The 17,345-nt window shown below is 36.7% G+C and overlaps 3 protein-coding genes across 3 annotated transcripts; 1 reads left to right on the forward strand and 2 right to left on the reverse strand.

Annotated features, from left to right (window-relative positions):
• Positions 1 to 1,060: 1,060 nt before the first annotated feature.
• LOC149028398 (kunitz trypsin inhibitor 5-like) lies at positions 1,061 to 1,798 on the reverse strand. Its single transcript, XM_089148364.1, has one exon. It carries the CDS (start codon positions 1,796 to 1,798, stop codon positions 1,061 to 1,063), a length of 738 nt encoding a protein of 245 aa, XP_089004490.1.
• A 5,986-nt stretch (positions 1,799 to 7,784) lies between these two features.
• LOC149028399 (kunitz trypsin inhibitor 5-like) lies at positions 7,785 to 8,534 on the forward strand. The gene has a single exon (XM_089152550.1). It carries the CDS (start codon positions 7,785 to 7,787, stop codon positions 8,532 to 8,534), a length of 750 nt encoding a protein of 249 aa, XP_089008676.1.
• A 4,814-nt stretch (positions 8,535 to 13,348) lies between these two features.
• Positions 13,349 to 14,086, reverse strand: LOC149028400 (21 kDa seed protein-like). Its single transcript, XM_089148376.1, has one exon. It carries the CDS (start codon positions 14,084 to 14,086, stop codon positions 13,349 to 13,351), a length of 738 nt encoding a protein of 245 aa, XP_089004502.1.
• Positions 14,087 to 17,345: the final 3,259 nt, after the last annotated feature.

Below are 17,345 nucleotides of genomic sequence, written 5' to 3' on the forward strand. Positions count from 1 at the left end.
AAAGATCACTAGGCTCTTGTAAAAGAAATCTCCACTATCTTCAAGGCACAATAACTCATTAAGAAAACTCACGATGGAAAAACGATAAGGATAAGAATTGTTTTACATTTCAAATCCAAGAGAGCTGTGTACCAACTATATCTTGTTGTGATAAGGATTCAGTAAATTCAAATGTAAAACGAATCCTAGATCTAGAGGCTGATAAGTCTAGGACTCTCTGCAAAACTTCTATAAGAAGTATATACTACCTCCATCAATAAACAACTGAGAGAACCCATTCAACACTGGACGTAGGCTACACTCTGCATCTGAACCACTCTAAATCTGTGTTGTCTTCCTCATCTTCTTCTCTTCTGACTTCTTCTTAAATTTGAAACTTAACGACTATAGACCATGATCAAAGATTCAAAATGCAAATTATGCATATTCATCCATGTTACTTATTGCTACATTGGATGCTATTATATATTTTTTTTATAAAACATATTTTAGCCATTAAAATCATCATACCCAATGTTAAAGCAAGGCGGAAATTTCTCTGAGCCATTATGGCAAAGAGAATGCATACACATAAATTTTTCTCACGCCCTCATAATAAATGATCTTGCTTTTTTCCTAAATCTAATGCCATCTTATTTCTGTCATTGGTGCCCCCGATTCCACTTACTAAATAAAGTATTCTATTTTGAATTTATTTTTCTAATTGAAAAAAGAACATCCCATGAATAATAATCCTTCCATTTAATTATCATGAAATAATAAGTTTCATTCATATTGATGATCATCCATATCCTCATTACACATGGTCATGCAAGGGTCACTAGGCTACCATCCATTGCCACATGAAAAGAGGATAAAGGGACCGAAAAACTATTGAAAAAATAAAAAGGGAGATCAAAATTGAATGATATTGAGCTATGAAACACAATATCTAAAAAGAATTAAAAAATGAAAAAGAAAGAAAAACTGACGGCTCCACATTCTGCTATTATTCTTGCTCAGCTAGTCTCAGGAACTCTTCCTTGTCTTATTTCATTTCATGTTAGCTTTTCTTCATTCTCTATTCTTCATTCCCAGCTTTAATGAAGACGAAAGGGAACTCTCTTTGTTCTGAAACCGAAAGCCATCTCTGACCACCCTCGTTAGTGATTCCAACTCTTCCGCATACTATGTGGCAGGATTCGCACACGTTGGGGCAGTAAGCGATTCTATATATAGGGGCACCCTTGCTTATCCTCTCGATTCTAAACCAATTCCTCACCGTCGACTCTCCTGGGTGCCCTGGCTTTCCCCTCAGCGTCACGTGCCTTACACTCGAACTCCTCGACGATGAAAACACCCACCAATTTGCGGCTTGTGCCCTCCTCTCTTCCACTTGCCACACTCTATTCTCAATTCCAGAGAAACGAATGTTTGTATCCATCGATTCCTGAATTGTTGTCGTTGTCTCTCTTTCTGTAGATGGCAGTTCCAATTCTAGGCGTTCTGAGGATGCTGGAGAGAAGATCACTGGGGTACCCATGTTCCTATCATACGAGCTTTGCTGCACTGTAGGTGTATGGGTGGTTTGGCTTTGACCGGTGGATCTCTCTCTCTTACCCACCGAGACACCTCCACCAACACCTCCTCTGATAGCTGACACGATGTAGTATGGCACCCCTGCTTGGAGATCATTGCCATCGGTATCTTTCACGGCAAATTGATGGTCGACCTGCGGGTGGTGATTAGAGAAAACAGGCATGGCCTGAATCGAGGCCAAAAGCAAGAACACCAATAGAAGGAGAGCTCTATTCCACATGATGGATGATCGGTTGTAAATTGTTATACTAGGAGGCGGGAAACTAGTGCTGGAATTTGTAAGAGATATTAGAAGTGAGATGGAATGTAGGACAATTTATAGGGAGCTATGGGTACCTGTTTTGGTATTACTCCTCCTATTTGAGTGGATCTGGATGACACTTGTTGAATATTGCTGGTTTAATGTGTGTGTGTTCAACCATGCATTGAATGTTGTAAATAAATCTAAGCCACCTATTCAATGTTGAATAATGAGTTTCAAAATGAGTCTATCAGACAATAGAAAAAATTTTGATTTAAGTACTATAAAAATTATTATTGTTCTTTAAAAATGAGGTCTTAATTGTCAGACGATTTACTACGTATCATAGTTGATTATTTTAATACAATTTTTTTCTTTTCTTTTTTCTTATAAGTAAATGTTAATTATATACCGTCCATAACAATTTTAATTGGACTTGTCAATTTTATTTGTACTTAATTTACAAATCTCTGAAAAAAGTAAAATTCACATAGATAACTATGTCCTCTAATCCTAAGGTAGGAGAAGAAGACTTTTAACATAGATTACGAGTTATGACACTCGTCTACTACGGCATCTCCACAAAATCAACACGTTCGAAAATTAATTAGAAATCTCATCTATTGGTATGAGATATTAAACTTGAGCATACACTCTAGTGGATAATATCAAATTCAAGGCAAAGATAAAGTTCCTGGGAGGAAAATTTCAATGGTGGTAAATGGGAAAGATATATTTGTTAAATTCTTATAAATGGGGAGGTAAAAGTATTTGTAACATAGAAAGTATAGAGAGTTTGTAATTTATTAGAAATTATCACAATAAGTTATGACAAATACTGGGAAGAGTGGGAGGGATAAAATTGGGAGAACAAGGAAAAAGGATAGCAGAGAGAGAGAGAAGGTTCTTTACATAGATATTGTAGAGAATTGTAATCATTTATCAGAAATTATTACAATAAATTAAGATAAATAATACGAAAAGTGGGCGAGCGATGGGGAGAAATGGAAAAAGGATAGGAGAGAGAGAGAAGGCAATTGAATGGTTGGATATAATTCTTCCATTTGATGGTTATTATTGAATTTGGATCCTCTATTCACGTAGAGAAAAAAAATTTCAACCCACATGATTAAATTGTTGACATGTATCTAATCTTGATATATTTTATTTCTTTTAGTAAATTAGATAAAATAGAACTTAATACTATCAATCACATTGCTAAAAATAAAAGATTTTGCTTTGAAATTGGACATGTGTCAAGAATTCAACCGTATAAATTAAAAATTTTCATTTCCATGTCTATAGACGATCTTGACTCATCAATTATCATCTTTGCCAAGGGTTGTCATTCATTTTCATTCCTATGTTTGGGCTTCAACTGTAGAGGAACAATCTTGTAGAATTCCTATGTTGCCAAGGGTTGCTTTCTCAAAGATTTAATGGCTGATAATTTTGGGCTTTCTCGTATAATCTTAACCATTAGATACCATATGTCACGATCAGAGAACGTGGCATGTGATATGATACCACACGAAAACAAGTACTCTATAAAGAATCTCTTGTTTCATGTGGGTTCTAAGTTTGAACAGGCTCCTAACTAATGATAGGAAGTGGAAAATGAGACTCATGAACCACTCATTACGAAACAAATCTTCATGAAGCTGAAACTAGTCTCATGTATTTAGAGATTGCCAATATGCGAGTGGAATATGGAAACGATTAATCCCAATGAATCAACAAGGCAGTTCTTCAATTGTGATGGATGTGATTGGCTTTACCTAAACATTTGTGGAAATCTATCACAACAACGGAAAGGATGGTCAGCCAATTTCGCCATCACACTATATCTGTGGGGTTGGAGAAATCGTGACACTCATGAAGAAGACTTCACCACCAAGGGGAGGGGTTGAAATGATAAAAGAATACTACTCACATGTGGATGGAGTTACCGAAAATAATCCACAATCATTATCACGAGTGTTAGAAGAAAGGCAAAGTGGAAAGCAATGGAATGATGGCTAAAATGCAATGAGAGCTGGTAAAGAAGATTTCAATACAGCTCGAAGGGGTGTACTTGGGAGGTTTTGTGCATAGAACCCCCAAGACAAGTGTTCATAATAGCTCCAGCTATTTGTGTAGGCATAGCACACTAGAAAGAAATATGCATAATAACCAACCCAAAATCCATTTGTTATATGAATAGAAAGAATATACACTAGTAAAACTCTTCACAAGCAAAAGCGCAAAATCAAGGAAGGATGACAAGGATTATTGTGACAATGAGGTTAGTAGATTTGCATGGAAATATCATCATTATATCAAATCAATGCAACATAGGAGCAAAGTATCTTAGTAAACCATTTTAGCAAACAAATACCTAATCAATCAAGCACGACCTTGAAATCAATAATAATAGAACTGAGTCCCTTGTGGATCAGTTTGACCAGCTCTCATCTAAATATGATTGGGTTTTCTTAACCTTATGTATCAAACAAAAAAGCCATGAATGGGAAAGCTTAGTTATAAACTAGAACGCATAATAGCCAATCACACACTTAAATGCATAATAACCAACCCAAAATCCAACATGTAATGGCATCACACAAATTTGCAGTTCTTTTCAAATATATTTAGTGATTGTTTGTACATACAATATGATTTGGTACAGAGTATAGACATAATATAAAAGCATCTCCTTAACCAAAATATATATATACTAGTAAAAATCTACAAAACATAAGATTACAAGTTAACAAAGGGTGTCTTTCAACAATTATATCAACATCAATTGTCAACATAGGATCAAAGTCATTTTAGTAAACCATTTAGCAAATGAATACCTAATCAATCAAGCACGACCTTGAAATAAATAATAATAGAAACTGAAACCATTTGCGAACAGCTTACCAGTACAATCATCATAAATATAATTGTTTTCTTAATTTGCAAACACCCCTTACAAACTTTGTACAACATAGTGCAGATAAAACAATAATGCATCACACTATTTCTTGTTCTAAAGCCTATGAACAAGATTACAAGAATACATTTACTTTTTTTTTTTTGGTAACCGGAGATTACATCTACTTTTGGTGAAGGGAACCCGAGATGAATACAAGTTGAACCCAGTTAAATGTGTTGAAACATAATTATTCCTTCTCCTTCCCTGGTATGTTTCTCCACCTTTGATTTCCATCGTTTTCTGACCTACAAGGTAAACCAGTGTTCTTGTTCTGAGATTAAATAAATTATAGCTATGGGGCTCGCCCCTAGTTCTTTACAGCTTATAATGGCAAAGGGTTGTAATATAAATGTTTGGTTACATTATACAGCTAATTGTATAATCCTCCCTAATTCCTCTATCGAACCTGTTAATGAGCTAATTATACACCGAACCGACCATGGTTCAATCCAACCATGAATTCAATTCAATGAGCCGGACAGGTCTAATGAATGGACGCTTCGACCATAGCGGATTATTATGGCAATCAATCATCAAAGGATGAGCAGAGTTCTACTCACGATAGATTTTAGATTTTCAAGGATTGTCCTTAGTTTCATTTAAGAAAAACTATATCCAACTCGTTGCTATCAGAGTCTAGATCCTCTACCCACGTGAAAAAAATACTTTTTATAAATAGAGTTATTTTTAATGCCATTATGCTTGAGATGGCTTGATTTAGGAGAGATTTATTTTTTTTTTTTGCAAATGTTCGCACTTTATCGTAATTTAGAGAGTCTTAGTATTTTAGTTATAGGTCTTTTATTTTACTCTTGTACGAATTCTCTTTAATTAATTGATGGAATTGTTCAATCCTAATTTTCTTGGCATCTTAGGAAGTGAAAAGCTATATTAGAGAAAGTCAGGGAATGAGATAGGGAAGGGAGAAGTAAACAAAACGCCGCCCCGGGCCGCCCCCCCCCACCCCCAGGGGCCAAGGGGGGGGGGCAAGGGGGAACCCAGCTGCTGGAGAGTGCTAAAGCATTCTAGTAGCATCATATGGCTCTCCATTTGGTTCTGTTTTTCCTATATTGTATTGTAACCCCTCTGGTTGTAATAATCCCATTGTTCTTGAACTTCATTATGGGTTTATTTCATTTGTGTGGGAGTTATTTATTTATTAAATGAATGGTAGCAAGATTTGGCTTATTTTATTTTTGACTAGTCATCTTTGAAAATTAAATATGGGCCAAATCACTGAAAGAATTGGGAAACAAGTTAACAATGTGTATAGGATTAAGTTGGAAAGGAGGAAAGGCACTTCCTTGTCCTAATTTGATATCCTTAGTTTAACTCTCCTTAGGAAAATATAATGGATTTTAAGTAAATTGGATGGATAAATGGACAGAAGGCGGCACACCCAGCTAAGACCTGTTTTCGCACAGATTGCTATAGCATGTAGGTCAAATTCAGGAGAAGTGAAAAAACCAAATCATATCACTGATTAAAGTTTTTTATTGCGATCTTTTGATTTCAGGATCCTCTAACTCTTTTAATTAGTTGTTAATCTAGTACATTGATTATCTTGTAACCCAAAAATTACTTACTTTTTATTACTTAATTGTGGCAAGTGCACTTGTGTACCATTTATAAATACCAGCAAACAATCCACTTGATTAAATTTAGAGAAAATATGACTTGGGACTTGGACTTGGTCACCCCAAAATTGAGGCCTTAAGGCACTGACACCCCCACTTTATGTTTAAAAAGCACAGAGACCCCAAAATTAGATTTTCATTGGATATATTTGTCCAATTTTTCACTAAAAACAGTTAAATTACTATTTATTTTTAAAAATATCCCTACAATAAACAGTGTCCTAAAGGTTTTCAGTGAAAAATTGGACAAATATATCCAATTAAAATATAATTTTGGGGTCTTTGTGCTTTTTAACATAAAGTGGGGAGTCAATGCTTTAAGGCCTCCATTTTGGGGTGCCAATGCAATTTGCTCTTAGATTTATGACATCTGGTCGATAGTAAAAGAGAGAAGACTTGAATTTTTTTATATTTTTTAAGAATTTTCTCAAAATAAGATTTTATTTTCAAATTAGACATATGTCATAAATCTGACCATAAGAAGTTTTCCTCTCCATGTGGGTGGAGGACCTAGACTCTTGTTGTCATAACTTTTATCCTTTTTCCTTTTTGTTTTTTCCAATTCTATCATTCCCGCGCTCTTCTTATTATTTCTCATAGGCATCGCTTGTTTACAAGAATAAAGGTATGGCAGGAGAAAAGCGGTGGGAAAAATTTTGAAAAAATAATTTTTTCATAAAATTCCAAAGTGTGGCTTGTTTGATTCACCAAGGTAGAAAAGTTAGCAAATAAGTTTCCGTCAATTCAAGAAGCTTGTGGACTGAGGTGATATGCTAACTTTCTCACCCTATGCATTTTTGGGAGACATGGATATCTTTATGAATTTCATCCTTTTTTTCAAAGGAATTATAACTACAGATTGGACAGGGGGAAGCATTGTACTTTCTTTACCTTTGCTTGAGAGATGGACATGGTTTTCAACCGACGTTATATGAAAATCAAGTTTAGGAAGTATGTGTGAATTTTTTGAACAAAAAGTAAATATGTCATTCTTTTAAAAGTCATTAACATTGTCACATTTTTGAGTCCGGAAGTCAATATTGAAACGTACGTGGCCAATCAATCCTCGAGATTAAATATTAAAAATGTAATTTTTGTGGTACTAATTTTATATACGACAATCAATTCGTTCAAACACGCATTAATCAAGCAATCTTCAGCAGGTGTCACTCAGATCCATTCAAGTGGGAGCAATTATATCAAAAGCGATATGCTCAGCCCCCTATAAATTGGCCAAACGATAACCTTCCTTTCCATCTCGATCACTTCTCATAGCTCATTCAAATTCCACATAAAACAATTTCTTCTCTAAGCAACACTGGTTTCATACCCTATACAACCAACCATCTAAGATCGATCATCCATCATGTGGAACAAAACTCTCCTCCTTTTCGGGTTCTTGATTTTGGCCTCAGTTCAAGCCATGGCTGCCTTCTCTCATCAGCACGAACAACTCGACCATCAATCTGTGGTGCAAGATACTGATGGCAATGACCTCCAAGCAGGGGTGTCATACTACATTGTATCTGCTATCAGGGGAGGTGTCGGCGGAGGTGTCTCAGTAGGTAGGAGAGAAAGCTCCACCGGTCAAATCCAAACCACCCATACTCCTACAGTGCAGCAAAGCTATTATGATAGGAACATGGGTACCCCAGTGATCTTCTCTCCAGTATCCCCACAACATCCAGAATTGGAATTGCCATCTACAGAAAGAGAAACAACGACAGTAATTGAGGAATCGATGGACATGAACATTCGTTTCTCTGGGATTGAGAATAGAGTGTGGCAGGTGGAAGAGAGGAGGGGACAAGCTGCAAGTAGGTGGTGGTTGTCATCTTCAAGGACTTCGAGGGAAAGGTATGTGACACTGAGGGGGAAACCTGGGCACCCAGGGGAGTCAACAGTGAGGAATTGGTTCAGAATCGAGAGGATAAGCAAGGATAATCCTGTATATAGAATTGCCTACTGCCCCAACGTGTGCGAGTCATGCCATGTGGTGTGCGGTAGAGTTGGGATAACTAAGGAGAACGACAAGAGATGGCTTTCAGTTTCAGAACACAGAGAATTCCCTATCGTCTTCATCAGAGCCACCAACTCCCATGATAGTATAAATTAAAAAAGAGAAAACCCAGAAAAGGGAAGGAGCCTCTATGCTCCGTACGGTAAAATAATAACAGAAGGAGCAAGTAAAGCCAGCCAAAGATCCTGATAACCGCGCTTGCTTTAGCTAATAAGGATTCTTCTTCGACCTAACCATCACACCGCAACACTTAGAATAGTGTTGACCGATTATTTTGTTTAAACCTTTGTTTTTGTCTCAATGAGGAACTGTATTTTCGGTCTTCATCTTTCAATTCAGATTAAGAGTTTAATATCAATCAATTTTGAATCCTCTTTCTTTATCTGTTTATCATATCTCATCTCACATCTCAACTGTCTCTGGATATGTACAATAGTAAACTCTGTGGTGTGCTCTTTCTTCTTCTTCTTCTTTTTTGCCTTTTTTCTAATTTATCATACACTCATACATAGGAAGAGAATGACTAAACATCCATTAAAGCTCTACCAAGCTCCATTAACTATTCCATCCCCTGCCAAGCTCCATTGACCACCTTCAGCTAATATCTAGAAACTCACATGCACTATAACTATATCATAATGCTGAACCTAAAGGAATTTACATGCTTTACAGATATATTAAGTTGCAATCTAAACCAATGAATTCAACAGTCAAAACTTCACTTGTTCTAAACAAATCATAGCTTTGAATGGAGCCATTTATCGGGAAAAGAACAGGATAGTGTTTAAAAATCTTACTCAGGAAAAACCTAAAACCAAGGGACATCAACTTATTTTGTGTTAAAAAAAATGCTAGATATTAAAGATTTAGAAGTGGAATCTAAAACATAAGTCACAGACGTAAAGAATGCAAATAAACCTGTGAAATTTGAGTTATTTGTTAATTAAAATTTCAGACAGGAGAGGTTGGGAGAGACTTGGGTCTGCAAAACTCACCCACACAAAGTTTGGAATTGATTCAATGCTGCACCGTGCAGCCTATGGTCTAGATTGAAACTTGTAGTAGAGACGAAATCTCCACCACCCCTTTCACCTTGTTTCGCGTAGATGATTTTTTTTCTTTCTAGTAATGAGTAGTCGAAATTTCATCTCAACCACAAGTTTCGATGTAGGCTGCACAGTACTGTGCAATACCCAAATAGAGCTCCACAGATTTAACAGTGATTTATGATTTTCGAAACACTAGCAGTCAAATCCAGCAACAACCAAATCAATGGGAACAACCACGTGAAGTTACAGTTGAAATGATCTTCACTGGGAAGAAAATCTTTTCAGCAACCCAATGAACGCTGTGGAGATCAAAATTGAGGACAAGGTGGTACTAACTACTGAGACATCGAAGACTGAGACTCTAGCCGCTCTACCAGAGACCAAATGAATGCCTAGGCCATGCACCAAGAAATCCTGAGCAATGTAACACTAGTGTATTTGCAACACAAAGAACAATAAAAAAAATTAATAAAAATAAAATAAAAAAGATTTTTTTGGTGGAGGGGGCTTCATTCTAAAGTCAATTGCACTCGCAGTTAATCCAAACAGTCCATCATATAAAGCTGGCAATTTGGCATAATGCACCTAACCGGTGCAAATTTTAGAGCTCCAACAATAAGATGAAACAGGAACCCATTTTCCCCACGTAGGGAGAAGAAAATTTGCAATACTGACACCAAAATTCCCATAAAAGACCCACATAAAACTATCTAAGAGCCGAACATCTACAATTTTACTCTCCAAAGTAGTAAAAGATCTAGGATTCAAGTGTTATTGGGTTATAGAATAGACACAGAGGTTACAAATGCTTGGATAGATCCACTGGAATTTCGCACCATGTTGTTTTTCATGAGAGTGGCTTCCCATTCAATGAGGAAAAACCATCCCTCCTTGGACCACCTCCTATAATTAACCCCACACCTTTATCCTCATTCTCACCACCATCGATGTCCATCATAGTTCGACCTCAAATAAGTCACATAGTCCTTTTGTGAAATCCCCCAGACTTTTGACCCTCTTATCCATGGTTTCAAGACTGCGAACCCGAACTCAGAGTAGGCAACAACTGTGGGCCATTAGACCCCATGGTAGTGGATAACACTATTAATAACTCAACCATTCTCTATGAATTTAAGAAGAGAGAGAAAATCAATCATGAAGGCATAAAGAAGAGATTTTGACATATTCGAAAACCGATAAAGGAAGATTCAAATGTCGAGGTAAATATATCCAAAGTAGGCCCTTGGAAGACATTTCAAGCAAACCGAAAATCACTGGAATTGAACCCTGTTTAAGGGGACATCCAAGGGCCGGTTGACCTGGCTGGGTCAACCGCGCCTTGCCTAGTTTGGGCCTTTGGGGCAAATTCAAGAAAATGGGTTTAAAAACCCTATTTTGTGCCTCCACTCGTCACAAGACGTATTTATTATTGCTGGAGTGGGGCTGACAGTTTGGGAGAAGAGAAATCCAAGGATTTTTTCCATGAGGCATCGCTTAGGAAGGTGAGTGCTCTTCAAAACTCTCTTCTTTAACCTAGTTTTAATGGTTTATATCATGATTGAATGCTAGGTTGTGATAGTTGGGATTATTGGATTGCAATGAATGCTTCCCATTACTTCTCTTTGTATCTCCCAATCTTTTTGAGAGATGTTTATAAGAATCATTACATTCAAACTGTTTTGAACCTCTCCAGAGACGTCCGCTGGTATTCGTGAGAGCCAATTTTGGAGCTTTTCATTTGAGGCCTAATTGGGATGATTGGTTGGCACTTTGATGACCTTAATACTATTAATTTTAACACCCTAAAGTCCCACTTCGATCATATTTTGAACCGGAACCGAAATCTAAATTTTTGCTCAAAACTAGGTTGATGGCTGGTTGACCGGCAATTCAACCGGCCATATAAGCCTATGCAACCGGCCATTCAATAGGCCATATTCGGGATGTGTGTTTTGACCCTCTTTTGAACCCCAATTGATTCACAATTGTTACTTCTCATTCTCTTATGCAACTAGGGTTATTTTGGGTCTAATTACACACTCTTTGATGAACTTGTGGGATTTTGGAGAGTGTTACTAACTTACAAGGTGAGAAATATACTTAACCATATCTTGTATGCTTGATGGTGTTATTTAACTTTCATCATTTGATATCTTGTATTATTTGATATCTTATACCTTGTGATATATTATGTGTGACTTTGCACGAACGGAAGGTAAGATAAAGTATGTTTGTTTCTATTTTCAAATCTTGTGAATGATGATATGAGAATGTGTGGGATTGATTTTGAGACTTAGTTCTCTTGTATTTATATACCAACTAGGGTTGTGGGTTCACCATATATATATATATAAGTACATAAATGTTATGTGTCTATAGATGTTTGGCTAGATAACCCCATGAGTACTACTATCCTTCTGGTAGGGGTATTGAAGCCAGTTAATCCATGATGTCAGTGATTGGGTCCTGTGAGCATCAAGCAACATGCCATCATCAGATGGTAGGGTTTCCTATAATAGACATGGGCTCTCAAGACCTGTAACCAACACGTGAGAGGACATGAAAGCATCTTGTCCATTATATGTGGATGACCATAAGGTTGAGAAATGAAATCCAATAAATGCCTTTCGTTGAGGATCGCAATTCTAGGTGGATAAGGATATCGGACCAACAGATGTCTCTCGTTGATGAATGATATTCAAACCATATGTAGTAAGAGACCATATGACTATGCATTGGGTCTAGAGTTGTCCTTGACAAGTGTCAATTCTCATGTCAAACAGCGATGTGAGAGAGTGATGACTTATATCCCTAGCCATGGGTTGATGTGACTTGACTCAACAACCGTGGAGAACCCAATAAACGTCACTTGTTGTAGGAAAGTGAATGAGACCGCCCAGAGGAAACTGGTGTCTAACTTAATGAGTATCTACCATAAAGATTTCATGATAGAGTTAGGAGCATAACATCATATCCATTCATTAGTTTTATTATCATCATTATTCACATTATCTTTATTAATCATATATGTGTGATGTGGAATTAGTGGATGAATGTTTGGTATGTTGTTGAGTTGACCTCACTGAGTTCTATTGAAATCATTCATTTTTATATGTATGTTCAGTTAGATCTTACTACAGATTATGTGGACTCCATTCAAATGGAGAATCCATCATCAGCAGACTATTTGGAAGGAGCGACTTGTGAGGAAGTGGACTCGCATAGAGCTTCGTGCCTGTGCCATGACTGCCCCTATGGATCTGGGTTCTAGTAGAGAACTAGCGATGCTTTGGGAGTCGATAGTATCCTTTAACTTAAAGCAAGGTGGAAATCTCTCTAAGCATTATGGCAAAGATAATGAATACGCATAAATTATTCTCACGCCCTCATAATAAATGATCTTGCTTTTTTCCTAAATCTAATGCCATCTTATTTCTGTCATTGGTGCCCCCGATTCCACTTACTAAATAAAGTATTCTATTTTGAACTTATTTTTCAAATTGAAAAAAGAACATTGCATGAATAATAACCCTTACATTTAATTACCATGAAATAATTAATAAGTTTCATTCATATTGATGATCATCCATATCCTCATTACACATGGCCATGCAAGGGTCACTAGGCTACCGTCCATTGCCAAATGAAAATAGGATAAAGGGACCGAAAAACTATTGAAAAAATAAAAGGGAGATCAAAAATTGAATGATATTGAGCTATGAAACACAGTATCAAAAAAGAATTAAAAAATGAAAAAGAAAGAAAAACTGAAGGCTCCATATTCTGCTATTATTCTTGCTCAGCTAGTCTCTGGAACTCTTCCTTCTCTTATTTCATTTCATGTTTGCTTTTCTTCATTCTCTATTCTTCGTTCCCAGCTCTAATGAAGACGAAAGGGAACTCTCTACGTTCTGAAACCGAAAGCCATCTCTGACCACCCTCCTTAGTGATTCCAACTCTTCCGCATACTATGTGGCAGGATTCGCACACGTTGGGGCAGTAAGCGATTCTATATATAGGGGCTCCCTTGCTTATCCTCTCGATTCTAAACCAATTCCTCACCGTCGACTCTCCTGGGTGCCCTGGCTTTCCCCTCAGAGTCACGTACCTTACACTCGAACTCCTTGACGATGAAAACACCCACCAATTTGCAGCTTGCGGCCTCCTCTCTTCCACTTGCCACACTCTATTCTCAATTCCAGAGAAACGAATGTTTGTATCCATCGATTCCTGAACTGTTGTTGTTGTCTCTCTTTCTGTAGATGGTAGTTCCAATTCTGGGCGTTCTGAGGATGCTGAAGAGAAGATCACTGGGGTACCCATGTTCCTATCATTCGAGCTTTGCTGCACTGTAGGTGTATGGGTGGTTTGGCTTTGACCAGTGGATCTCTCTCTCTTACCCACCGAGACACCTCCACCAACACCTCCCCTGATAGCAGACACGATGTAGTATGGCACCCCTGCTTGGAGATCATTGCCATCGGTATCTTGCACTGCAAATTGATGGTCGACCTGCCGGTGGTGATCAGAGAAAACGGGTATGGCCTGAATCGAGGCCAAAAGCAAGAACGCAAATAGGAGGAGAGCCCTATTCCACATGATGGATGATCGGTTGTAAATGGTTATACTAGGAGGGAAACTAGTGCTGGAATTTGTAAGAGATATTAGAAGTGAGATGGAAAGGAAGGTTATGTGTAGGACAATTTATATAGGGAGCTATGGGTACCTGTTTTGGTATTACTCCTCCTATTTGAGTGGATCTGGGTGACACTTGTTGAATATTGCTGGTTTTAATGTGTGTGTGTTCAACCATGCATTGAATGTCGTAAATAAATCTAAGCCATATATTCAGTGTTGAATAATGATTTTCAAAATGAGTCTTTATCAGACAATAGAAAAACTAACAGTGTTAATGTGTTTTTTAAATGGAAAAAACCTCTTTATTGTTTTTACCGTGTTTTTTTTATATTTTACTATGCTCTGATTGTTAAGTACTAAATAATTTATTTTATTTTTCAAAAAAGGGTTAATTACTATTAGGGAAATGAAAAAACGGAAGGCAATTCAATGCATTGTGTTGGGCATTCTTTATTTACAAGAAAAAAAAAATAAAAAAAAAAAAAAAAAAGTGGGGGGAAAAAAAAAAAAAAAAAAAAAAAAAAAAAAAAAAAAAAAAAAAAAAAAAAAAAAAAAAAATATTGGTTGGTTTGGGAGGGAAGGATGGGTTTTGTTTTTTAGAAAAAGGGGAAAAAAAAAAAAAAAAAAAATAAAAAAATTGGAAGGGGGGGGTGGTTGGTGTTTTTTTTATTTTTTTTTTTTTTTTTGTAATTTATTTAATTAAAAAAAAATTTATCTATTTTGGAGGGACAACTATTGTTGCTGTAGATCGCAAGTTGCACGCAGGGTGAGCCTTCAATTAGAAATCACCTTTTTGTATCATTTATGTGGGGTTATAGACATTCAAAATCAATATTATTTATAACACTATATACAATATTTGATTATTTTAAATACAAATTTTATCTTTTTCTTATATATAAGGAAAAAATTTATTGGTAAACATAAAGGAAATTTTTCAATGATACCACAAAATGTATAGCAAAAATTATAGACACCCCAAAAATGTACCAAGTTGGTAGAGACACCCCAAAGTGCTTGTTAAAATAGCAACAGTCTTTGTTTCTATTAGAATGGTAAATTGAATTATAGGAAAGACAAATATATCCTAATAATATTTGTACTAAAAATTAAAATTATGATATTATCTTATTCTATATATTGTAACTTAGAAAGACCAGTATACCTTTTATATTCTTTTCTTTCCCATCAAAATCTGCGATTTGTTTATCACCAAAAAAAAGAATCGACTATTTCTTTATCGATTAAATATATTTCATGATTGATCCTCCTCTTTTCTCCTTTCGACTTCAGTTGGTTTTGGTTTTTTGGTTCTTTACTCTTTTTGTTCGTTGATCTTTATTTTCCTCAATGGTGGGCCATGCAGATGTTGAGTTTTGGTGCTTCGTCGATAGTCTCACTTCGGCAAGCTATGATGAAGCCTTGCATAGGGTCAGTACAACGAGATTATTGAATCAAAGATAATCAATGATCAAGAGACTGGAGACCTAGAGGTTTTGAATTTGTTACTTTCTGCGATTAGCAATCGATGAGGGATGCCATAGAAGGGATGAACGGCCAACAATTGGATGGTCGTAATATTACTGTCAATAAAGCCAAGAGCAAGGGAAGGGGTGTGGCAGTGGATATGGTGGTGGAGGTGGCAGCCATGGTAGCAGCGATGGTGGTGGATATGGAGGTCGACGTGATGGCAGTGGTTACAATCATAATGGTGATGGTGGGTATAACTATGGTAGCTATCATGGTGGTTATGGTGACAGTGGATCTCGTTATTCGAGAGTAGTGGTGCCTCTGATGGCAACTGGAGGAACCAGAATTAGGCTTTGATGTTCAAGTTTCATGTTTGAGAAGGTTTTCATGTCATGAATTGTTACTTTTTCTTGATCATGGTTTCCTATATATAGAAGTGAATTCCCCTTTTGACCGATGGTTTGTTTGTTATAGTTGCGATTTTAATGTATTTTCAGTCATATTACAAAAGAAAAGAATAGAAAGATATTTTCGTTCATGATTGAAGATTTACTAAAAGAATGTCTATGAACAAACCACTTGTCTCATCAAGATTTCAATAAAACATTAAAAAACAACTTTGCACATTCACAAGATCAGATTGTCAAATATTTTTGAAATCCAGATTCCCCAAACATTTTTGCTAAACAAGTTCCTAAATTTGAACCATTTGAAATCTCGCCTTTATCCAACAGCCTAAAGAATGTCTATGAACAAACCACTTGTCTACATCAAGATTTCAATAGAATTAAAACCATCCGATCATTTCTTATGAAATAGATCCACTGGTATATAAAAAGGAAAACTTGAAATAGTTATGGTGTGTATTTTGGTTGACCAAAATACCTCATGAATAGACATGTACTCGTTCACATAACCCAAGAGCTACCAACTCCCACGCAGGCACCACCCAAAATACATGTACCCTTTCCACACCTCGTATGCTACAAAAACCCCATGCACACGGCACGAGAGGGACCTAATCAAACCCAACTGACGGCATCCCAACCGAAATTAGTAATAAATCTGATTTGATTGTGAAAGTTCTACTAAATCTTATCCCGAAAACCAAATGTCATTTCAATGGACCAAAATATCCTTCACAAAGCAACGTCCTTTTTCCAAAAACTCAAAGGTTGTCCCCGTATCATTCCAATAAAGCAAACTCACAAGCCAAGCCCATATGAAACCCAACTGTGGTCTCCAAAAACCCAATGCAACGAACATGCTATCCGGACCCTTATTGCTAAAAGAGCAAACCTGACGACAAGAATGAATGGAGATTCAGCTGCAGTGTTTTCTCCGACTACCTTCTCCTATGTGGTTGCAGTGTCAAGATTTGCCAAAAGAATGGAGAACCCTTTTATCGTCTATGCAACACAAACATGACCACAAAAATGAATGGGGATTTCAATTGTAGGGTTTTCTCCGATTACCGTCTCCCTATGTGGCCACAGAGAAAGAATGAAGAACCCTTTTGTCATCTATGCAACGCTTTAGGCCCGCACAAAAAAAAAAAAAAAAGGAGCAATGCCATCTTCATGTTCCCTGCAAGACCTAAGGAGTGCTACTACTAAATCCAAGACCTAAGGAGTGCTTCTACTAAGAAAATCTCTCCCCCCTAAGCCACACATTTGTCTCTTAACTGGAATGATGAAATTCCCACATCTGCTCCGAGAATTCTTCATTACAAAATTATTACCAACCGCCA

The sequence above is a fragment of the Hakea prostrata genome, chromosome 1, assembly GCF_041222555.1.
Source record: "Hakea prostrata isolate BN-2017 chromosome 1, UWA_Hpros_2, whole genome shotgun sequence".
Classification (NCBI taxonomy): Eukaryota; Viridiplantae; Streptophyta; class Magnoliopsida; order Proteales; family Proteaceae; genus Hakea; species Hakea prostrata.

Coding starts and splice junctions, on each gene's coding strand:
- LOC149028398 (XM_089148364.1), bottom strand. CDS start 1,798: ATGTGGAATAGAGCTCTCCTTCTATTGGTGTTCTTGCTTTTGGCCTCG.
- LOC149028400 (XM_089148376.1), bottom strand. CDS start 14,086: ATGTGGAATAGGGCTCTCCTCCTATTTGCGTTCTTGCTTTTGGCCTCG.
- LOC149028399 (XM_089152550.1), top strand. CDS start 7,785: ATGTGGAACAAAACTCTCCTCCTTTTCGGGTTCTTGATTTTGGCCTCA.